General features: G+C 41.5%; 1 protein-coding gene across 6 annotated transcripts in view; it reads right to left on the bottom strand.

Moving 5' to 3' along the window:
• Window positions 1-24,094, bottom strand: part of AP1S2 (adaptor related protein complex 1 subunit sigma 2) — a 34,743-nt gene extending 10,649 nt beyond the window's left edge. The window contains exons 1-5 of one of the 6 annotated variants that reach the window (XM_053305159.1): window positions 23,843-24,094; window positions 22,648-22,731; window positions 17,699-17,877; window positions 12,213-12,321; window positions 10,239-10,376 (exon numbers count right to left, since the gene is read on the bottom strand). In XM_053305159.1, coding sequence (XP_053161134.1) covers window positions 10,239-10,376; window positions 12,213-12,321; window positions 17,699-17,877 — 426 coding nt within the window. In that variant the 5' untranslated portion in view covers window positions 22,648-22,731; window positions 23,843-24,094. Of the gene's footprint in view, window positions 1-3,421; window positions 3,515-9,786; window positions 9,819-10,238; window positions 10,377-12,212; window positions 12,322-17,698; window positions 17,878-22,647; window positions 22,732-23,763 lie in introns of those variants that run through there. The other 5 variants (XM_053305158.1, XM_053305160.1, XM_053305155.1 and 2 more) reach the window with 5 other exon arrangements.
• Between the last annotated feature and the right edge of the window lie 1,609 nt (window positions 24,095-25,703).

Here is a 25,703-nt window from a genome sequence, read left to right as displayed (position 1 = left end):
ACACGTTCCTAACAATTAGAATTTTGAGGTACACTGTCTCAACAGGCAAGTTCCATTTAGTTAGTTTGGCTAACAGAGTTTACAGATCTGTCCTCCATTAATTTGTCTGCTCTAAGAAAGGGTCAGTCTAAATTAATTGACTCTCATACAAATAAAAAGTATGGGTCAGTTATACTTTGACCCATTGGTTAATGACTGCAAGGTCCTGCTGGAAGCTGCAGAATCAGTTCCAGTCCAGATTCTTATGCAATGCAACACAATTCTTGCCCAAGTGAAAAACCTTCACCTCTTGTAGCAACCTCCCATTTTCCTTTGGGGAAAGGTTGCAAATTGTGATTGATCACTTCGTCCAGCCTATACAAGAGAAAGCTAGCATGGCCACTCCTGTTCACAACAGAAACCTTGCAGTGTGCATCCCATTTTCTAGTGACTAAGGACAGGGGAAGTTAAACATTTACCAGTTTTAGAACCACAGTTAAACCTAAAAGGAGATTCTAGTACTACTGACTTTGATATCAGCTGAATTCATTACTCACTCTCTCACTAGTAGAAGGATAAACCTTCCAAATAAAATCATGTTAGCATACACTGAATTATATTACAGCCTTGTGCACATCAGAAACATGTGAAGTTAACCCCACTTTTTGATTAGTGTGATGCTGGGGTATGGGGCTGCACCTGTGCACAATCCCCACAATTATGTACATAAATAGCTTTCTAATTAGCGCTCAGTTTTTCTTTGGATCCAACTCTGATAAGACAATGCTAGCTATATAGCAAATAGCAACTTACCTTTAGTCAAGACAAATAGTGTTCATCCTGTGACCATTTTTAAAACATTTAAAACTAAATGTGTTAAAAATAGCACAGGCAGTCCACAGAGCACAGGGCCACAGAAATTTGCATGTCAGCTTTTAAATTAGCATTAAAAGGTCACAAATTTGCCCTCAAAGTAAAAAATGTATGCCTCATTTATAGACAGGCAACACAATTCTCAAATTTAGACTTATACCTCTGTGGCGCAGTGGACCGAGTAAGTGAACTAGGACCAGAAGTAGCACTCCCTAGGTGGCCTTAGGCAACTTACTAGCCCTATTTAATTTACCTCACAAGGTTTTTGAACTGTTATAATCCCAGGTACGGAAGAGGCAGATATAAAATGCATGGGGTGGGGCTATTTAAATCACACACACAAAAATATAGACCAATTTAAATTTTTTATTGATTTTCCAAATAGAAAATGTATAGGTTTCCTGAAGCATGTACACTAATTGGTTGCTATAACAATTAAGACACTGTTTACAGTTCACAGCATTTATACAATATAACCCAAAGCCTTTTGGCCTAGAGAGAATAAATTTAAAACATTCTCACTGTTTTCAATGGGAACATTAGGCATGCACTTGAACTTTCCATAAACGTAAGTCAATGTAACTAAATAAGTCCTTACAGGGACGTAACTATAATAGGGCAAGGGGAGACAGTCGTCTGGGGGCCCACTGCCTTGCCCCCCCCTGAGGCAGGTCACATGACTGATTCCCCCAGTCGCGCACCCACCCCGGCTTCCTTCAGTTGTATTCATCCTCTGAAACTGATGTGAGTGTTAAGACCTAGAGCTACCAGAACAGCATTTACAAAACCTTAAAAAATAATTTAGGATGATGTTCTATCATGGCACATAGGTCTTTACTCATCAGCTGAGCTTCAGTGAAGGGGGGCCCATTTTAAAATCTTATCTCTGGGCCCACTCCAACCTTGCTACGCCCTTGAGTTCTTAACAGCTGGATTGCAGACTACGGATACAAGTCCCTTTTACATTATAGAATTCTGTGCTTTGTGGGGCGGGGGGGGAGGAAATTGTGGTGTCTGTTTTGTACTCTCTGTATATATGCAAGAACATCACATATTTGAAGGGGCTTCAACCAAGTTACACATAAGTTCCATTAATTTCTAATGTAAGATAACACTATGGGCCTAACTTTCTCCCTCTTAGGTAAGCATGGGTACCAACCCCCCAGGATTTGGCATCAATATCCAGGTGATTACTGAAAGCAAGTCTGGAGACTTTGATTATTTGATATTGTGAAAACATGGAGTGGGGGATCCAGAGCTGGCAACCCAAGAAGTCAGACAGATGTAAAACTGCTTGCTGTTAGTTGGATTGTACACTAAGTGCCCATATTATTTGATTGTCATAAAATGTGTGGTTTACTACAATCCTGTTATATCCACACTTATCATGGTTGAGTGCCCATGTGCCCATATTATTTGACTGTCATAAAATGTGTGGTTTACTACAATCCACACTTATCATATCCACACTTATCATGGTTGATTTCAAGTGTCTAATTTTGTTTCATGCTCCTTTCTTAAAGTTAAAGCCTGTTTTTCTAGATGTTTTTGATAGTTACAAATTCAATTTTAACCATCTTTAAGCACAAACTTGAAAATGCTTGTTTACATTAAAGATCTATTTTAAACCAGGTTATTTTAAAAGGCATCATAACTAAAACTTAAAGAAAACCTGAAAGAGTTGACAGTAAAAAATGTTTACTTTTCAGCTTTAAAAACATACCTCCTGGTGTGTATTGTCCTAAGCTACTAAGGAGAAGGGTAGGATAAAAAGTGTGACAAATTAACTTTGTTATGAAGTATAGTGCTACTGTATTTTGCACTGAATTTCTTATACCAATGTTCACCCAGAAGTTAGTCCTGCTGTATTCAATAGGGCTTACTTAGGAAACTGTGCACAGAATTGTACTAGTAGTATCAGTCTTAAATTGTAATTGGAAGTGGCACATTAACCTTATTAGAAATTTCTACTGGTCTTCCATGTTAACTAATGTATAATTTAGCTAAGAAAAGTATTGATAAATCCTCCCCATTTGAACACTTTACCTTTTTGCATAGCATACACAATATATTCCTTTAAAGTTCTGTACAAAAGTATGTTGCAATGCACTAAATATGCAAGTAAAATTTGTCCTGTAATGCAGCATCTGGTGTCAGCTAGAGCAAACTGCAGCAGAATCATTACTGCACAAAACCTATGCGCTCCTTTCATGGCAGACAGGATCTTCCAGGAAATGTTTAAATGTATTTAGGCAAAATGTTTGCCTAGCAGTAAGCTTTGGGAGCTTTCTAAATTCTATTAACACCTAAACATGATTAACATCACCAGAACAAAAACCATACACCACACACTTCAAACTGATGCTGTTAGTATGAAAAGGAAAATAAGACAGAGCACCCAAAGCACACTTCAATACTGTCATGCAAATGTTTCAGAGGGTTAAGCCCATAACTGATCACTTGACTGCTCTCCTTTTACTTATCAGGCAAGAGCTTCATTACACGTGCAAAACTCTCTGCAAAGCACTCATATAATCCATGCCACCAAAACGGTAAATTTGGTAGTTACCAATCGTACGGATGGGGATCAAAGGCTAAGGCCTTAGATTGCTCTTAATCATAAGATATCCTCAGACAAACCTCCCCAGTCTTCATTCTGGCTCTACAAACAAAATCAAGCACAATTGAATATTTGATATTCTGTAGTTTAAACAGCATTATTTACAGCTAGTTTTACTACAATAAGAAAAAATCTACTATCACATAGACTCGTTACATACAATGAAGGCTATTAAGGCACTTAGACAAGTGGCTTCATTACATTGGCTATAAAGTCAATGTTATCAAGGAAAAAGCTAACAAAAATGCAATGAGGACACAAATGCCAATGCACTCCACATAAACATGGACAATTCGACACAAAGATCCCCGCCCTTTAAGCAAGATTATCAAGCTCAAGGTTAGGACAGTTATTCAGAGTACAATCTGAGTTTTTGTAAGGGCCATTTTGTAACTAAATGTGTTGATACTATTTTGTTCCATGCATCTTCCCCATTTACATAGAAAATAGGGATGGGAATTGGTCTTTAATAAGTAATCTGTTCAAGAGCCAAGCCAGCTGTGATAAGCAGCCATTCACAAGCTCAGATATGATGTATGTGTGGGTGTTCTTTAACAGCAGCATGTGGGAAAGGACAACTGAAGCCTCCCCTATGCCATGCCCCATCTGCCCTCACTCCATTGTTCTAGTGCAGGGATCCTCAACGTTGGGCCCCCAGATGTTTTTGGACTTCAACTCCCATAATCCCCAACCAAAGGCCACTGGGGCTTGGGATTATGGGAATTGAAGTCCGCTAACATCTGGGGGCCCAACGATGAGGATCCCTGGGGTCTAGTGAATATTCTGTCCCTGGCTTCGATACTGAAAGTGAGCCAGGTATGGGGGAAAGTAGCGGGAACAGCAAACAATAGGGGAAGTAAGGCACGGGAGGGAGGGAGCCTCTCTCTCACAGGCTGCTGCCCAGGAGCCCTTCCAATTATATATTAACATGTGAATGGCAGTTAAACACAGCTGGTTTGGCTCCCGAGCAGACCACATTAATTCAGATTCTCTCACTATTCGCTTTGTGCAAAATCAGCCAAGATTTTGTTTTTTAAGTGGTAAGAGAAGTCTAGGTGGATTGTCAGATTTAACAACAAAAAACACCTTTTCCTCAGAAAACCAAGCTCTTTCAAGTCTTTTTCCTGAAGAGAGCAAAATTTTCAGTAGGCACAGTTACAATCCACTCTTGAAATATTTAATACTGCGCAAACTACAAGTATTCCCTAATATTATAAAGGACTACAATCTAAAACATGGATAAAAGGACAATGGAGAACAAGGCACAGTCCTAATTCATTATTCCGTCATATAATAATCTTTAATTGGAGGTCAAACCACCAAACATCTGAAGAGACTGGCAAAAGTGATCTAATTCAAAGCAGAAACTTTCTAATGCAAGATGAAAAGGCTCTTACTACCCAAAGAGAGCTGCCTGCTTCATGCATTATTCAAGCAGTTTAAAGTAGGCACCTCCTTCTTAATCAAGTGCAAGTACTGACCCTCACATTGCTAGTTTTAAAATGATTTCAGGCATGCACCTAGTACTTACGTTAGGGGAGCAACAAGTTTACCATACACCCATGGCTTGATCCCACATCACTCCAACACCACAAGAACATGCAAGTCATGTAGGAGGGGCAGGACGACATAGGAAGCACTACACTGATCCACACGCACAGGAACACACGATTCAGCCTCCAACATTAGCACTGTTTTCCCCACATGATTTTGACCCTCCCACGTTTCTATATTCTTGCATCACTAGAGCAGCTTAAGATGGAGCTACAGGGGTCACGACGTACCCCTGTAACATAGGCCATGTAAACAACATAAAAGAACACTCCTGTAACCCAAACATGCTCCAGAGTCTTCAATTCCTTCAGTAAGCTAACTGCAAATGTAAAGTCATCTGGAAATACTCCAAACAAAAACAGAATAATTTATGGCTAAAGGTCGAACTAGTTGTTTGGCATCAGACTCTGATCTGGGAACAGTTGAAAAACAACGGTGAGGCTGAGGGGGTGCATTTCAGAGAGGAGAAGCAGTGACAGGAGAGATGGTGATTCACCCTTCTTTTGCCTGCTGCTTCTTCCTATACCTCTTCCCCCAGCCACAGCAAACATATATTGGAATCATGGCGGGTGGGGGGGGGGCAACTGGAGGCTGCAGGAAAAAGATGGCTAGTGATAGATAGCAAGGTTCAGCCCTCCTACTGTGCCTGGTGCTGCTTTCCCTTCAAACTACAATCTCTTGTTTTTCAGCTGTTTGGTTATCTTAGATCACTATTGTAAGCTGAATTAGGCATCTTTTGCTCACATAAAAGCAATTCCGGTTGTGCCAGAGCAAAGACCACTCTGGTATTTAGTACAGAGCCTGATTAGTCTGTCTTGAACCTTAATCTGCAAGTCAGGCAAATGCTTCTTTCACCAGCATTAGGTTGTTAAAACAGGTGTATAACAACCGATATACCTCTTCTGCAGAACTCAGCAAGATAAACTTAGTAAGCAATAGTGTGCCAATTTAAACAAGCATTTTAGTGAAGAAACATACTTTCAATTATTAAGATGACCTTGCTAAAAACTGTGCCCAGTTTTGTTCACTAAACCAAGTTACAGACTTTTATCTTACTTAAACTCCCATGTGTGAGAGAAGGGCGAGAGAGAAATAAAAGAAATAAATTCTAAATATACACAATTGAATAAGAGCGTTTGCAATTAGTCTTGGAGGACTGGTTGCCCTAATTTTGTTCTTGTACTTCAGCACTTAAGCCTATCAGACTGAACAGTGGGGGAAACCCACAACCTTCCAGCATTAGGCAACTGAGAGAAGACATTATGAGAATTATTTTGCATTAACTACAGTCAAAGGAGGAATAAATAATAGCTTGTTCTTTTCTAGTTTTCATACTGGAAATCGCAAATGAAAAGCTACTGTATTCTTTTTATTTTATCTTTTGTTGCATTGAGGAGGTTGTTACATTCTTACAAGGCAGCACAAATTCCCACAGTAACCACCAAACTAAGCATTTTCATGTCATCCATGAAACAGGATGTGAAACGTCCTGCTTCACTTTCATGTGAAACAGGATGCTGGACTAGATAGGCCTTGGGCCTAATCCAGCAGGGCTGTTCTAATGTTCTTATTACATCCAAGCTCATTTCTTAAATACTACATATCAAATAGCCAGTGTATAGGAGAAGCAATGTCTCAGCTGAAAACATTCAATTTCAGGGGCAAAGAGATGCAATGCATGTAGGAAGCCCAGGATTCAGTTCCGGGCATCACCTGGTAGAGCTTGAAAATATCCCCATCGAATCTAGGAGAGCTGGTGCTGGTAGCCAGAAGACTGAGCTAGATGTTCAATGGTCTGACTCTGAATAAAGCAGCTTATAAACTCTTACTTCTTGCTGAACTATAGGGCACTAGATTACAAGACTCTAAACAGGTGAAGTAAATGAACTAGAAATATTCACACCCCAAAGAAAAAAAATCAGGAAAGAGAACACTGAAATTATGCAAAGCCACTGAAAATATTTATGTAAACCCAGTCACAATAGAAGAGGGTGGTGTAGTGGCTAGAGTGCTGGACTTGGACCGGGCAGACCTGAGTTCAAATCCCCATTGAGCCATGATACTTGCTGGGTGACTCTGGGCCAGTCACTTCTCTCTCAGCCTAACCTACTTCACAGGGTTGTTGTGAGGAGAAACTTAAGAATGTAGTACACCGCTCTGGGCTCCATGGAGGAAGAGCGGGATATAAAATGGTTTTTTTTTTAAAAGAGCTCATGCATCTCTCAAAACATTTTGAACAAGTGTACCTCACAGAGTGTCATTTCCTGTGCATGTCAGTGAGACTAACATGGAAACAACAGCCTATGGATTTTGCCCAGTGTGGTTTAAGTTTAGACTCTTTTCCTGAAGAGATTTCAAAGAACTTCCCATACGATCTTGCTTCAAGCATCTTAGTCAAAAGACAGGTTACAACTAATTTAATAATCAGAATACATGCATGAGTTTTCAAGTACATGTCTATGTTCCATACTAGTATTCGGCAACTAGACAGATTCGGGACATGTGATGAGCAAAACAGTGGGTAGGTAATACTGCCTATCTAGATAACCATTTCCTAGGAAAAGAATTTGAGAAACAATTTTAAGGACCAAATGACTTCAGTTTACTAATGAACAAAGAAATAATAAAGAATCCACATATACTGAACTCTACAAAGAAGAACTTCAGGAAATTTAATCCAGAAGTTACTCACCCACTAATGTTCAATATCACTTGAAACCACATGCTAAGGTAATAAGCAAACCAAATCATTTCTAAGGAATCTGCTCAACAATTCATACAATGGATAAACTCAGTGAAAATAAAATGGGTGTCAAGCAGCTGTTGGGGTGCTGGTAACCTACTAAACAGTAAGAGTACATATCAGTTTGGGGTAGGGGTCCTTCTGCTTACATTGGTTTATTGTATATTGGGGGGGAGATGAATTAATTACTAAAGATAGCATGTAAACTAAAGTAAGAGAAAGGGAAATAAAACATGGTTTGAAAGGAATCACTCCTGAAGTTTTCCTGCAGAGAGCTGGAGTGACTTTATGGTGATATGGGGGTGGGAGTCTCTCTTCACACTCCCACAAAATTTGGTTCAGGTTTCTAGATACGAACAGAATCAGGCTATTTATTTTATTTGAAACACATCTCTAAAGGAGCAATGGTAGATATCCTACCACCACCCCAAATTTAAACAGCATGAGGTTACTTCAGTTGAAGAATGCAATGGTATCACATCACAATAAAATAAACTGGAGAAAAGTTTATTTTCTCCATAATATTACAGCCCTTGACCAAAAAAAAAAAAAAGATCTAGGAACCAACTCCAAAATATAAGAGCCAGACAATGGACGCTCAACCAAATTATCAGACTTAGTGATGGATATGGGGGTGGGGGCAAATGGGCTTTTCTTTATTTTCTTTACAAGTAACATACTTTGAACAGAAACAGGGCTGCCTAGGAAAAATAAGAATTTTATTTTAAGAAGCTCAACCTCTGAATATCCTAGTTAGGTACTAACTAGCCATTACCCACTTGAAAGGCAACATAGCCATATCAGTCAGGGGAGGCAATCTTGGCACTCCAGCTGTTGGACTAAAACTCCCATCATCCCCAGTCACAATCTATTGTGGCTGGGGATGATGGGAGTAGAGAGCCAGTGTGGTGCATTGGTTAGAGGGTTGGACTAGGACTGGGGAGACCTGAGTTCAAATCCTCCTTCAGCCATGAAACTCACTGGGTGACCCTGGGTCAGTTGCATCTCTCTCAGCCTAACCTAACTCACAGGGTTGTTGTGAGAAGAAACATAACCATGTACTCTGGGCTCCTTGGAGGAAGAGTGGGATATAAATGTAATAAATACATGAATAGTTCAATAACAGCTTGACTGCCAAAGTTGCCTACCCCAATATAAGCCATTTATCTTTTTCAATATCTATAATATCTGCAGTAGTCCCACCTCCCAATACCCGTTTTTGTAATGCTTTTTATATGGTACAAAATTTATTGTGATACTGGACATAACACAGAAAGCCTGTATTTATCTCCTTTCTGGTACAACATCATCTACAGGAAGATTTTGATGTGGATCCCCACATGCATTCTGAGATGGAAGAGTCCTGAAAGAACTGTACTGTTTCAACTAATGCATATTTAGATGACCTCTTTGACTAAAGAATGGGCTGTTTTGCTACCTTAAAACCCTCACTAATGAATGGTACATAGGTATACAGGGGACTGAAGGATAGATTCAGACACAACATTCATAAAACAGATCAAAAATACACATCTTAGAACATAGCTCATGTAGTGTTTACAGGACAAATGAATTTGTATTTACACAGCTGTACAAGTGCCTTAACCCAGGTTTTCAGTAGGCCAATGTGTAGAAACTGATTTTAACATGCTCATAACATGGGTCAGTGTCACAGCTCAAACAAAACATCTAGTTTATTACGTCCAGATTATAGCTACTAGAGAACTTGGTGAAAAGGTCGTTTAAGGAATTTTATTTTCCTCAACAAAAAAATATTTTCTTCTGCTGCATGCAACTGAGTTCATAATTCTAATTGGTTCACTAAAGCCAGCTCAAAAACACAACCACCTACTGTTTATCCATTTTGTTAGCAGCTGATAAGCAGGGTTTCAGCCCCTAATCTACTTTATTATACTTCTACGGCTAATATAACTATTTTCTAAATATATAGTCCACATCTACCTAAGTTTGCTATGGCATTATTACTTGTCTTTAAAATAGTTAATGTTAACTATACCTTAATGTGTCTCAAAGAAGGGAGTCTAGCTTCTGGGTTTCAGCAATCAAACAGTAAAGAGGCATACATGCATCAGGTGTGACAAAAAATTGTAATAATTTAGTTAATGTAATACCAAAAGGTTATATAGAAATTAAATTGGAGACATAACACACACACTGAACACACAGAGGACAGTGGCTGCATGTCTAGCAACACCTACATAGAAACTATGAAAATAAGCTTTTAAAAAAGCAGTACTATTGCTCTGTGCATAGGTTACACACTGAATGTAGTGAACTCTGTATAACAAAGCAAGAAATGGGTGAAGCAATGCTGTATAAAGAGGGAATATTAAATAGAAACTACATGCTCAACATGCTGAAAAGCTTCTCCTACACAGCTTTGGATAAACAAACATTTGTCTTAGAACACAGCATGCTGGTGTGCTTTGGCAAACAAAGTTTACTTACCTCCTGTAATAGATCTGCCTGTTCAATGGCTTTCAGAACATTTTTCTTTGAGGTCTCCTGAACTTCCCCTCCCAAAAGAAATTCATCCAAAATAAAATAAGCCTTCTCAAAATTAAAGATGATATCAAGTTCACATACCTAAAAACAATAAAAGAGGCTAAGATTCAGTATCCTTGTCAACTACTTGTTCCTTTCTTAAAAGGTCTCCTATACTCCACTTAATTCAGCAATTTTTGAAATCACAAAATACAGCAGATCCTTGGCTGCTATTAGTTTGCTTGGGCTTGCTCTTAAGCAATGGCTGGTAAACAATCAGATTAGACATTCCTAGTAAGAAACTTAATAGATAACTTTTAAAAAAATCTCTACTCTTATCTGAGTTTGAGACAACTTCTATGACTGGATCTCTGTTTGTCCCCCGCCACACCCCCACCAGCCACCTGCATCATATCCGACACCATTACCAAACGTCCCTCTAGCTTTTCAAAAGCATTAAGAGGGTGGAAGCAAGTAGTGATATGCAAATCAAATCAAGTTTGAATCAGGTTGATTTGAGTTATTTGAACTCAAATCGAATTGCCTTTAGAATAAAGGCCTCAATTTATGTTCGAATCGAATTGACCCTGATTTGACTCAAATCTATTGATTCGAGCACCGTTTTTTGAGGCCAGTTGGGATTGGCAGGTAGACCAGCCCTCCACATCAGACTTAGCACATTGGCCCGTCTCGGAGGACTGGTCCTCCGAGGCAGGATGACGCTCTAAGTCTGGGACAGAGGACTGGTCTACTCACCAACCCCAACTGATAGACCAGCTACCCCTCCCCCCCAAAATGGCACCTGAATTGATTAAAAAGAATGGAGATTGATTGGTCTTTCAATTCGTGGTAGAAACAGCCAGCCAAGCCAAGACTTGAGAGGATTTTGCAATTTTTATTTGAGCTCAAATAAAATCGCAAAATGCGATTCATGCACATTTCTAGAAGCAAATGGGGTTGGACAGCTCTAGCTAGTACTGTTGTACCAATGCCATTCTGGGCTAGGGATGTACACGAACCCTTTTACGGACCTCTGAACAGGTTCGAAAGACTGGTGGTTTGACCGGTTTGAAGGTGGGGGTAGGGGGATATGTTTAGGGACTGGGTAGGGTGTTCTTACCCTCCTGCCATATTTTCCCCACCAGCACTGCAGTTTAAAAGGGTCCGGTGGGGTGGCAGCGTACCTCCCTGCTGCCTCCTTAGACTGGAAGTACCCGGCACGTGTGTGCATGTTGGGCACACATGCAAGCGAGCACAATGCATGCCAGGTACTTCCAGTGCCAAGGGTCAACGGTTGTGCTATTGTATGCTGCCGCCTTGCCGTACCCTTTTAAACTGCAGCACCATCTGGGAAATGCGGCGGGGTGGGGTGTAAAAGCACCCTCCCCAGTCCTTAAAGGTATCCCCACCGCCGGTTCCATGCACATCCCTACTCTGCACATGTCTTGAGATAATTTGTAGTGAAGTGTGTGTTGAATTGTAACCTCCAAATAGTTCAACAATAAAGTATAAATCTCCCAAAAAGCTATTGAGGTAGATGATCATGAGAATATCATAAGCAGTTTAACATTTAAGGGTTACTTCAGTTTGCAATAAGAGTTTTTAAATTAGTTGGGTTTTGTACCCTAATTGCATGCACTTTGGGATACATAATTACCCTATCTATTGCTTGATATCTATCTTTTGTTCCTGGATTATATTTTTGTTCATAGAAAGTCTAAGTTGCAAAAGATGCTCGCACCCCATTTCTGAGAATGGCATTCTGGATCCAGAGCGCTGCCCTAGGAAGGAGGAGCAGGGAGGATTATTTGAACTATCACTTATGATAGAATCCTGTTTATATATCGAAATACAATCCTGTGCATATCTCAAACTTCAGTAAATATTTATGCATGTACAGATTTTTATATACCAAGAAATCCAAAGTTAGTAACTTACACTTCCAAAATATTTATCAAGTAATTCTACGTAACGATGAATTATTTCCAGAGTTATTAGCTCATTATCCTGATCTTCAATGGCACAGCAGAAGTAGAGGCTTGCATATCTGTAAGAAACATATGTTAATACAAGCGCAGTAGCAACTGCCTCTGAGAATCTTGCCCATTCAGTTAACACACATGGGGACATTGCCTTTTTTTGTTTTTGTACCAACTTCCTCAGAATAAAAGACCAGACCACAAAGTTAACTTGAAGTCACCAGCTCTACCAAGCAAAGAGCCTGATTTAAGGAACTAATTCAAATTGGACTGAAAACAATGTTGTTATGGTTTTCACCCAAACAACTGTAATGGTGAGGTTACTGAGAATTTTTTGTTAGGAACCTTCAGTTACTTTACAAGATATTTCCTTGCAAGCCATGGCCATTAAGAAACAGGCCTGAAATCAATTTAAATTCAGGACTGGTATGTATTTATTAAAACAGAATGTCCATTTACCAGTTAAACAAAGTTAGTTTATCTTTAGGCACCAGTTAAGCCTACGTTTGCAGGATTATGCATCCCTCAAGGTTCATAACACTATTTCTCAAAACATACCCAGCAATAGAAGAATAATCTTCCCTTCTTCCAATGAAATGTCTGAACAGCTGCAGTGTCAATTATAGTAGAATATAATATAGAAGGGAATACTTGAAAATGCTCATTTCTAATTACAGATATCAGAACTTTAACCATGACCCCCACAAAAAAACCCAAGTCAACATAAATGCCTGAAGCCTATGTCAGTAATAATTTACCATTATTTTTCACACATCGGCGTAAGGGCCCAGACACGTGATAATCAAGTTATATCTGTGTTTCCATCTCAGCATTTGTCCACCCTGGCAGAAGATTTACAAATTAAGAAAGGAAGGAATTGCACCTCAACACAGGTAAAGAGATTGTAAGCGAATACCTAGCTATCTTAAATGAGTTTTCCAGGACAGGTGAATTACATCCCCAGGTACTGAAGGAACTTGCAGATCTGATCTCAGAAGCACTGCCTAAATCATTAACAGCTCCTGGAGGTGAGGTACTGGAAGTCCAGAGATGAGCAAATGTTTTCCATATGTTTAAAAAAAAGTGGGGGGATGGGCTGGAGAAGGAGAAACTAGAGACCTGTCAGCTTGATATCCATACCTAGCAAAACCCTAGAACACTGTGTCTGTGAGCACTCAGAAAATAATATGGTGATTAGCAGGAGCCAGCATCCCAAGCTCAACTCCTTTGTTGGCATTTACTAGTTCAGTAGATCATGGAAATGCTACAGGCATAGCGTATCTTGATTTCAGCAAAGCATTTGATAAAGTGTCTCATCATATCCTTGTTGGTAAGTTGGTAGAATGTGGGCCATATGATGCATGGATTCACAGCTGGTTGAACAAATGTATCCACCAAACACTCATTAATGGTTCCATGTCATCCTGAAGGGAGATATCAAGTGAGCTGTGACAGAGCTCAGTCTTGGGACCTATGCTGTTCAACATTTTTATAAATGGCTTAGAGGAGGGAGTAGAGGGGATGCTCATCAAATATGCAAATGGCATGAAACAGGGGGCAAGAGAGGGGGATAGCTATTATCTTACATGACATAATTAAGATTCAATCCGATCTAGACAGGTTTGAATATCAGGCCAAAAGACAAACTTCAGAGACGAATTAAAAGTCCTTCATTAGGATAAATCAAAACAAATGCATAGATATAGGATTTGATATCTATGCATATCATATAGGAGAGACCTGGTTTGGCAGCAGTAGATATGAAAGACACCTAGTTGTCATAGTGGACAACAAGTTAAACACGAGCCAGCCATATGATGCAGTTGCCTCAAAAAAAGCCAAAAACTAATGCAGTCCTCGGCTGCATTAACAAAGGCATAATGTCTAGATCACAAGTAACAATTGTTGCACTCTACTCGGTGCTGGTCAAACCTCACTTGGAATAGTGTGTCCAATTCTAGGCCCCACATTTTAAAGAAAGCATTGAACTGGAACATGTTCAGAGATGGGCAACAAAGTTCATCCGGAGTCTGGAAAAAAGGCCCTATGAGGAATGGTTGAAGGAGCGAAGTACTGTACATTTAGCCTCGAGAAGGACTAATGAGGGAAATGACAGCAGTCTTCAAAGGAACAGACTTGTTATTTGTGAGGATAAGTAGAATCCAATGGGTTGAATTACCAGGCTAGACACTTAGACTAGATTTAGACTAGACATTAGGAAGAACTTCCTAACTAAGAATTGTTCAACAGTGGAGCAGTATGCCTTATGCAGTGGTGAGCTCTCCTTCATTAGAGGTTTTCAAACAAACGCAGGTCAGCCATGTCTCAGATGTTATAGCACTGTAGCAGTTTCCTGCACTTTCAACTCTAAAATTCTATGATTCTACTATTGTGTTGATTATGGTTTCATTTTTATCATTATAAGTGTTTGTAAACAAATGTAGAAAGGAGATAGAATGGAGGAAAGCCCCCAGAAAATGCAGGAACAACAAATGTTAAAAGAGGAATCCCAAGAGTGTGCCCACAAACTCCAGTGTCAACACACTCAGAAAGCTCACCTGCACTGTTCAAGCTTACAGCATTTATCTGAAGAGACAAAAGCTCTAATGACAAACATTCTTCTGTGGTTACAGCATTTGTTTCTACAACACTGACTGTTATGTGGAGATGGTCATCTTTAGGAGCAGTTTCAGAATTGAAAACTCATGGTAGCAAAATCTTCACTAAAATTAAAATTTAAGGCACAGACCTGTGAAAATATCATGGTAATAGGAGGGAAACTACATTAAGAGGAATCACATCCTTCAAAGTTAATCCCTCTTCTCCACCATGCCCATTCCAATTGTTCCTTAAGCGGCAAGGGGACAGTCCACTTCACAGCTGAAAGTTTTCTGCAGTAGGGATAGGGAATCCGGCTCAGTGGATGTACATCTAGGATCACACATTCTCCATAGCTAATTCCCCTTCCACACACCCACACTCCACACAAAAATTGACTTGGGAGGATGGACACCACAGAACATGCATCTCCCAGATCTAGTCATCTTACCCACTTTAGAACCCAGGCTGAAGATAAACAAGTAAGAGACCACATCTTTCCCATCAACCTACTTTGCTGCAGCCAGCCAGCCAAAACTTCGGCCTCCACGCTGCTCTCTGCCACTATTTCCTGGTAGCTTTTGGCCCTACCAGTTTTTGGTATTGGGGGAAGCAACTTCAACTACCTCCCTCATATTCTTCTGCAAATGAGGGGTTTCTCTACTCTCTCCAACTGTGCCGTCCAAGTGCATTTTCATGCTGAACACCTTTGCTAATATATGTAAGATGATATCATCTTGTTCATAGGCAGAGTAATAAACTATAGCTGTTGAATATGTGAATTAATCAAGAGCAGTGTGCTAGAGAAGATAGAATGGAAGTGAATACTAAAGCAGCTGCAGTTGTCTTCCATAAGAACTAAGCTACACACTACAAGAATTTCTGGTAAGAACTAATCTGCCTACTTCACTATAATTTTAATTGATAATTACCAACTTCAAATTCATGCACTTGTTAAACACCAAATATGCAGTGTATAGTATGCACAATATGCAGGGTACAGTAAAACAGTAGTAGCCAGAACCTCATCTGCAACAACAGGGTGCACTGCACATAGTTGAAGGATGGCAGTGAGGAAATGACATCATAAAACACACCACTGAAGTGTCCCTATGGGACACTACAATTGTATTAAATTTGATCCAAATTGGTTCAAGTATTGCAAAGTTGTTAGGGGGTGAGACACATACAGCCACCATTTTGAGATGTGGCTGTATGTGTCTCACCCGCTAACAACTGTGCAATACTTGGACCAATCTGGATCAAATTTAATACAGCTGTAGTGTCCCATAGGGTTCTGGAATTCATTTATGGGACATCAAGATTTAATGTCCTCTATAATCTTAATATGTATATCAAATTTGATGCAAATCAGGCAGTTCACTATTTCCACTTCAAAAGGTCACATGTCCATCTTGAATTGGGGTGGATTATGTCTTCACAAAATATGTCATTGAGGGGTCCCCATGTGGCATAAAACTGTACTAAATTTGGTCCAAATTTGTCCAGGCATTGCAAAGTTGTTGGAATGGAAACACACATGGGCAGGAAAGTAATCTTATAAGACTACTTTCCATGAGAAAAGTCGGGTAAAAAGAGTCACCAGCCAATGGCAGGCAGGTGGAGGGGGAGCCGAGAGAGAAGTAGTAGTGACTCCTGACTTTAGAATATTCTAATCAGTCCAATGCCAATATCAAATAGCAGCAGAAAATATCTTAAGGATTATGTGGGACAAGCATCCAGTCTTTAAACATCCAGTCTTCATAAACCCACATCATAAGCCTCAACAAATCTTGCCCCCACTCTGATGAAGAAAACTGTCTGCTAAGCAGTGTTCTCTCTATTTTTTTTTTCATGTGTGAAGAATGAATTTTGTTCTGGGCGGGAGTATCAAGGCAAGTGCACATGCATTCAGAATGGGGCCTTCCTGAGTGGGATATAAAATTAACTGAGCGGACATCAAAAAAATTGTGGGCACAGGCACGTGTGCATGCCTTAGACAGAACACTGCTGCTAGGCGGTAAGCGAATTTGTAAAACATGATGTGTTCCAGCTAGACAGATTGTTGAATGGACTAGAATACAAGCAGTACTTGTTCACTTTACATATTAAGTACAAAAGTGACTTCATCATATTAGCAAGAACTGTTCTATTTCACTGCATTAGAACAGTTAGTACAGCACACTTTATGTCACTTAGTTTACACTCCAAAAAGCTGGAAGGGGGTAGGCAAAGCACTTGTGCAATAGTTCCATTTCTGAGCAAGATCAAGTCCTAGTTTATATAAACTGAATGCAGTAAGGTTTCAACATTCAAGTATGTTATATAGCCTCTAAAATGCAAATTGTTTTCAAATTCATATGCCTCATTTACTGTAAATAGCTGGGTACACATCTATTTTAAATGTAGTATCATCTTTTCATTAGCACATTTCTAAATGCACAACTAGCATTATGAAAATGATGGGAAGCCAGCGTGGTGTAGTGGTTAGTGAGTGCTGGACTAGGACCGGAGAGACCCGAGTTCAAATCCCCATTCAGCCATGAGACTTGCTGGGTGACTCTGGGCCAGTCACTTCACTCTCAGCCTAACCTACTTCACAGGGTTGCTGTGAAGAGAAACCTAAGTATGTAGTACACCACTCTGGGCTCCTTGGAGGAAGAGCGGGATGTAAAATAATAATAATAATAATAATTATTATTATTATTATTTCTACTGTTCTACCAAATTACCTCTAGGGAAAACATTAAAGACAGCCCCATTAGCTCCCGCTTTCCACTTACACACAGGGAGAAATATGTATTTCTACTGTTAGATATATCTTTTGTTGTGTATGGCAATTATAACCTTTTGTAGACAATCTTCAGATCTCTCCACTCCAGAAAGCTGCACATTTTCGGTTTACGGGCTAAGACCGTTTGAACAAGTTCTCTTGTAATTTTCTTCTTTTCTTTGTCAGATAACGGGACATACCACTTCTGAAGTCTCAGCTTCCCCTGACGACTGAAAAGCAACATAAACTGCATCTGTTGAATTAAATAAAACCAGGGTTTAGGTCAGTCTCTCAGTCACACTGTACGGATTGTGCTTTAAGCCAGAGAAAGCTTTCCAGCATTAAGACTGCTGATATTTTTTCTCTAATTAAACTTTAAAGCAAACAGTGGGGAAGATGTTTCAAAGATTCCACACACATGAATGCACACACAGACATAGACACACACCTCGAAGGTAGATATAAAGAACCACTTGATCTTAGTTAAAATGATTGACTAAATAGTATATCACAATCCGAGCAAAATACGAGCAATCCGAGCAAAAATATTTGCACTTAATCTCCTTATATAGCAGCATTCTTATTGAAGATAGGTAACGTTATCACTGGAAACTGGCTCCCCATTTTCATATTTCATCCCTACTCTCGATTTTTTTAAAAAAAGTATTAAACCTTTTTCTAATAACAAGGTTGTTAGTACCCAAACTATGTTATACAGGTGTGCAAAACAGTTTGTTGCACTTTGTTTTTCACTTTGCACTTTGTTTTTCAAGAGCTGAAATCAAGACTGAGCGAAAGAAAATATTTTCCGTGGACAAGCAACTACAGCCCACATCCATTTAGTCTTCTGGACTGCCAGACTCTTCCGCTGATTGCTCACTCCTCTTCTCTTCCAAACCAGCACAAGGATGAGGAGAAGGGAACTCACCCAGATTATTCTCGCGGGCTCTTGCTTGCTCCTCCTCTCCTCCCACACAACAGCAGCACAGTTCTTGTGTCTCCTTCCCGCGCTGTCAGTGGGAGGTGCGCAAGACTGAGCAGGGCATAAGGCAAGCGTGTGGAGCTTGGAGGGAAGCATGCAGGGTACTGAGGTCTGCACTTTCTGGACAGACTGTGTTACAAATATCTCATCAAAGGGAACAAACGGGGGTACTGGAAGCAAGTTAGGGTGCTAGGTCATTCATCTTGTAACTTTTGCATTTTGGAGAACTACAACATAGTTCAAAAGAAACAAGCTGAGACACCATGAATCTGGGAGCACTTTTTTGGCCAGAAAAGGCAGCTCAAAGGTTATAAGTAGGTGCTTGGCTCTTTGATCCATGTGAGACTTTGAAATTATTACAAAAAGTAATTGAAAGGAACAGACTAGGGGTCTATGAAAATGTGACAGCTTTGCACTTTTTGGAGGGGAACGACAAATTGTTTAGAAAAGGGATCCTGTAATCTTTGTGATTTTTGTTTAAGGAGTTCATCCAAGGGAACAAACTGGGATCTGAGTCTAGGACCTCTTTGTACTTTTTTTGTTACAAGAAGCAGTTGAAAGGGAATACTTTATTAATAAGCGTTTTCTTCAAAAAAGTGTGTCTTCTTTTTGGCAAGTCAAAGGTCAATCAGAATCTCTTCTGGGTAAAAACAACATAAAAACCTCTATCCTCCAAATTATTCTCTTTTAAAATTAAGAATGGCAGTAATTCCATTATGGGGGGGGGGGTTGATTAAGAATGATTATCCTGATGCCTGCAACCATCACCTGTCCTCTATCAATTAAAATACCCAATGCTGTAAGTTTATGGACATGCTTATAACCCCTATCTGTACTAGGCTTCATTATCTCTATGATATTGTAGGGGACACACATTTACTATACTTAACTTCTTTATTCCCACTTTATGGTAGGTATCTAAAGTCATAGCCTCTCCTTCCAGTATCCCCCAATTTAAAGGCTACCATGGCTCTATGTTTTCTAGTTATAAAATAAATATTTCACCTTTAGAATATCTCTTTCGACTGCAACAGACAACACATTTTGTAATATGAAAGAAGTAAGAGACTGCTGCCTGGAACCTTGGAGAAGCTGCTGCTAGTCTGTGTAGACAATACTGAGCTAGATGGACCAATGGTCTGACTCAGTATAAAGCAGCTTCCTATGTAACTTTGCTTCATTTGTATCAGTAGTTCCCTCAAGCTTTGGGAGGCTGATAAAGGCCAGCTTATACCTCATGAGCAAAAGTTGACATGCCCTCTTCCCCAAACAATTAAGGTTCAAGGGTTATGGAGGGTGAATGCAGGCTCACTAGCTACCTCTTTCTCTTTAACTGATCAGGGATGCTAGCATGGTACTTACTGTTCCCCTCCATCACCTGATACATTGGAAGCTCACTTATCACTCTTCCCAATAGATCATTTCTGCATTGCTTTATTTCCCCCTTGTATGTCCTACCACTGGTCTTCAGCTGGTGGATCTAGACCTACAAGGAGACATACTCCAGCCTCGGTTGCAGCAGTAGCTTCACCACAGTTTTAAAGACAGACCAGATAGGTGACCAAATATCAAGGAGGAGAAGTTTCCTTCACTTTTAATAGCATGTAGAATTGAGGATATAGGCATATGCAAACCCTGACAGCAATATGATGCGACGAGCTACACCGGCTGAAATTCCCTCTTCTATGCAACTATTCAGCTTAGAGGAGCTCTGTCTTCCCCTTCACCTGCTAGCTCTTGAGCAAGTTCAGGAAAAAGGATACACATAGTTTAAAAAAAGTGAATCACATGTTGAGGGAATAGCTATAGATGGACATTTTTATAATGCCCTTATACAAAACAATGGTGCAGCCACACCTGGAGTACTGCGAACAATTTTGGTCACCACATCTAAAAAAGGACATTGTAGAAATGGAAAAAGTGCAGAAGAGGGCAACCAAGATCATCAGGGGCCTAGAGCACCTTTCTTATGAGGCAAGGCTACAATACCTGGGGCTATTTGGTTTAGAAAAAAGATGACTGCGGGGAGACATGATAGAGGTCTATAAAATCATGTATGGTGTGGAGAAAGTGGATAGAGAGCAATTCTTCTCCCTATCACATAACACTAGAACCAGGGGTCATCCCATGAAATTGACTGCCAGGAAATTTAGGACCAGCAAACGGAAGTATTTTTTCACACAACGCATAATCAACCTGTGGAATTCTCTGCCACGAGATGTGGTTACAGCCAACAACCCAGATGGCTTTAATAAGGGTTTGGATAACTTCATGGAGGAGAGTTCTATCAACGACTACTAGTTGGAGGGATATAGGCCACCTCCAGCCTTAAAGGCAGGATTCCTCTGAGTACCAGTTGCAGGGGAGTAACGGCAGGAGAGAGGGCATGCCCTCAACTCTTCCCTGTAGGCTTCCAGCAGCATCTGGTGGGCCACTGTGTGAAACAGGATGCTGGACTAGATGGGCCTTGAGCCTGATCCAGCAGGGCTGTTCTTATGGATCCTGGATTTGAAAAGGCTGAAGACTACTGAACAATGAAACACCATCACCTCACACTGTGCATCTGGGAAGAACAGATCTTACTCCTAATTTTCTACAGGTTACATTCAAACAAAAAGATGTATCGCCCACATGCACATGAACCATTGAGTAAGAAACTAGGAATATTATTATTTTATTGGTTTTTCTTTTAAAGGGTTTGGACCTTATAGTCCAAATGTAAGATATGCCACCCTTACTATGAATATTGTATTTATATAGCACTTTTCAACAAAAATTCTCAAAGCAATTTATACAGAAACATAAGTTATAATATAAGATGGTTCCCTGCCCCAAAGGCTTCAGCCTTACAATGTTGGAGTGACTGTAGCCCCATTCCTTTATAAGATGTATTCAAAGAACACAGAATACATCTTCTGTTGTGTATGAGGCTGTACAACCTGAATATAACCTTATTACGTGACTGAGATGTAGCTACTAGCTACACTTTGATTGGGCAATTTTCCTTTCGGAACTCTTTGCCAATTCCTACTGAATCAAGTTCCTCTTAAATCTGAAGGACATTAAAAAGTAGAAACTCTGACCAGTAATCTTTGGTGTCAATTCCAACTTCACCTTTTTAAAAAAATTAGGAGATTGTGATAACCATCACAGATAACCATCAGTGCTTGAGTTTTTATACAAGCCACTAATGAATTAGGTCAAGTTGATGGGGGTGGGGATCCCCCTTAGGATACATTAAGAATTTTCTTTTTGTCATCCATTTCAAGACATCCTAATATAAAAGGGCTCCTCCAACCAGGATTCCCTATGAGACCAATCAAAATGATTGGTATAGGGTGTGTTAAGAAATGGGAAAGCATCACAACCTTCACGTTCAGCCATATAACTTATCAAGTTCAATTGATCCCCAAATTATAAACAACCAATTGGAAGAACTAACCCTGAATATAATACATAGAAACAAGAGGTCTTAAAGTTGGAGGGAATAGTGAACTGTAAAAGAACAAGATACGTGGACAATGATAAATCACATTTGCAAATATTTGGGATAGGAAAACTTTCAGAAACGGCTTTCTTGTCCTTTGACATAGAGTTAAAAACATACCACTCCAAGCAACCAAAGACGTGCAGTTCAAGGCCTACCATTTTATCTTGCTCACATAGGTTGTTACTTTTACTGTAACCTCACATGGTAAAAGGCATTAAAGCCTTGGGTGACAGTTAAAAGAGTTGTATTTAAAGGTATCTTAACCACCCTCCCTTTAATAGATAGATAGATAGATAGATAAATCTTTATTGTCATTGTCCTGTGCAGAGCAACGAGATTGAAAAGAATCTACAACCACTACTACAGGACCTAACAAGAATAATCTAAACATATACCCATACGCCCCCCTCCCATCAACCCACTAAAAAACTCTAAAAACGAAATACAAAAAAAACCCTCAGAAGCTGTGTTTTGCTGCGTTCAAAGCTGAGACCGCTTTTGGGTAGAAGCTACTTCTCAAGCGGCTGGTCCTGGTCTTTAAGACCCTATACCTCCTTCTCGAAGGCAGAAGCTGAAAGAGATCATTTCCAGGGTGCGTGGGATCCTGCGCTATCTCTACAGCTTTATTATAACACCTAGTGGCATAAATAGAATTAGAAAAACAAGTTTTACCATGGAGCCAGAAAGAGATATTAACACCACACAATCCTCAAGCTACAATTTCCTTTCACAAAGACATTCCTAATGCTGCAGCTCCTAGAACTGCTTGTGTGGAGATGTGGAAAGAGACACAAAGTGAGAAGACAGAAGGAAGTTCTCCCAGAAATGTTCAAAGCTCAGAACAAGGCAAAACCTCATTGGGGGCGGGGGGGGGGGGGAAGAGCTTGACAACCTGCCCTTGACCACCCATAAGACTAGTCTACCCAACCCTTAAGATTGTTTCAGAGAACTGACACACTCATGTTCAGAGTAGGACTTCTGTCGGCCCCTCTTTTCTCTCACTGTATGTATGCAAGACCACATCTTTACATCATGCATCGCATATATTGAAAGTGTATGTGGGGGGTGGTGGTTAAACACCTTGATATCTTCACTGCAACTTACGAAGCGGGGGGTGGAAAAGCAAAGGTGTGCAGCATAGTTACCTCACTACACACACACAGCCTGACCTCGGGATCCCACTCAAAAGGAGTAACATTCAGGTCCCATCCCACATCTCCAGCTGAGGGGGGAAGCAGCAGAAGCCCACTGTAAGCTAACCCGAAAGACAGAAAGTTTTATTTGAGGCGGTGGAAGCTTTTTTTTTTTTTTTTTTAAGCAGAGGAAACTCCCAAAGCATCATACTTCTCTATCTGCCTACACAGTCTTCACTCTCGAGGAAGGGCTGGAAGGCATTGCCAGCATGATGCTATGGACTTTGGGCAGTCCCCTCACGCTGAAGAGAGATGGGGTGCCAGTAGCGGCCAGTGGCCACCCTCTCCAGAAGAGGGCCTAACCCCGAGGATGGGGTTGGTTGCTGCTAGAAGCCCACACTCCAAGTTTAACACAGCTTCCTCTCACACCGCCGGGAATACCCTGAATAGGTAATCTGCAGACATGCGGAACCCTCCACGCTCTATGATCTCTATGTACAAGACACGCGAGGACCCCCCGCCCCTCCACCCCACCTTGCCGAGGCTCAGTCAGGAGCTGCCTGAAATCGTTACATGCCCGCGCGCTCAAGGCCAAAGTAGCCGCATCGCTTACCGTTACCCAGAAGCTCTGGAGGCGCGCGCAGGGGCAAAGGGCGGGGAAGGAATCTCCCCGATGATCCCGAAACCGGCAGGAGGAGGTGAACGACTAGCTGCCTCCTTTCCCTCCTTGCCACCAGAGCAACTGAAGGGAAAGGAGGGGCCGCTCACGGCGAGTAGCCCAAGCGGAGAGCGGTGGGGCGGAGCCACCGCGCTTCAACTGCCAAACTCCATTCGTTGCCTGTAACAGGCCGGACAGGGGGTGGGGGGGGGAGGAAGGATTTCCCAAGCAGCCAATCCCTGAGACGGAGATGTACGAGACAAGAGTGGGGGATAGTAACTGGTGAAGGCAACAACAGTCTGGACCCAGTGAGATAGGAAGGCGGAGGATGGACCAATCAGAGAGCTAGGAATACACAATATTTTTCATTTAGCCAACCAGAAGCACGAGAGGAAACAAGCGCAGCCAATCAGGCAGTCAGGTGGGCATCTTCTTCTTCTTGCCCATCCAGCCACACCAGTGTATGACACCTAGACAAAATTGTAGAGAATACACATGCGCGGAGTTATTGGGGCGGGGGGGGGGGCAGAGGGAGCTTGAGGATGGTTATGTTTCCCACCTGTCATTATCAAACAAGGTATTCTGTTCTTCTGTCCCTCCTTTGTATCATCTACCCTTTTCTGCATTGCCTCCATCCTGGGTAGTGGGCAGATGCCTCATTATTTATTAAGGTTCTTAGAAAGCTATTAATAAATAGCTCCAGAGTAAGGAGTCCATGGCAAGGGGAGATCATATGTGTGTTCTGCCTGACGTTTCCGAAAATGGGACAACTCTAAAGGTCAGGTGGCATAAATAGCACCAGTGCGTTTGGGGGAATTGTTATGTCTAGGGGTGTGCACGGAACCGGTCCGGCACTGGGGTGGGAGGTTCCAATTAAAAGGGGGGGGGGGCTTTACTCACCCCTTCCAGGAAAGTCACGTATTTTATGTAGTAATCGGGCGGCAGGGTGCTGCCCGCTTCAATCTCTGGCGCGGGCTCCTTCTCTGTAGACATAATCGGGCGGCAGGCAGGATCGCTCCCAGTCTCTGCCGCCAGCCCTCTTCAAGCTTAGCTAAGCAAGCCCCCCTCGGCTGGCGGCCGCCCCCTGTAGCTACCAAGGGGTTCCCCCCTCCCCGCCGCCCCCTTCTTGACAAATAGCCCCCCATTACAAGAGGACGGCAGGAGAACTCCCTGCTGTCCCCTTCTCCTTTGCCGCGCGTGCGCAAAAGGCTTCCTAGAAGCCATTTGCAGTCCAGCCGGCAAAGCGAGCGGACGGCAGGGAGTTCTCCCACCGCGCGCTTGCTAAAGTTAACGTTAAAAAAGTTAACTTTAGCAAGCGGGCGGCGGGAGAACTCCCTGCCGTCCGCTCGCTTTGCCAGCTGGACTGCAAATGGCTTCTAGGAAGCCTTTTGCGCACGCGCGCGAAAGGCTTCCTAGAAGCCATTTACAGTCCAGCCGGCAAAGGAGAAGGGGACGGCAGGGAGTTCTCCTGCCGTCCTCTTGTAATGGGGGGCTATTTGTCAAGAAGGGGGCGGCGGGGAGGGGGGAACCCCTTGGTAGCTACAGGGGGCGGCCGCCAGCCGAGGGGGGCTTGCTTAGCTAAGCTTGAAGAGGGCGGGCGGCAGAGACTGGGAGCGATCCTGCCTGCCGCCCGATTATGTCTACAGAGAAGGAGTCCGCGCCGGAGATGGAAGCGGGCGGCACCCTGCCGCACGATTACTACATAAAATACGTGACTTTCCTGGAAGGGGTGAGTAAAGCCCCCACTATTCTTTTTCGAAACCCCCCCCCGAACCAAAACCACCCCGTGTCCGGACCGGTCTGGAGGCCTTTAGAA

This window comes from Hemicordylus capensis, chromosome 3 (assembly GCF_027244095.1).
Source record: "Hemicordylus capensis ecotype Gifberg chromosome 3, rHemCap1.1.pri, whole genome shotgun sequence".
Classification (NCBI taxonomy): Eukaryota; Metazoa; Chordata; class Lepidosauria; order Squamata; family Cordylidae; genus Hemicordylus; species Hemicordylus capensis.
The sequence above is the reverse complement of the archived record's forward strand: the minus strand, read 5'-3'. Positions and strand labels throughout refer to the sequence as shown.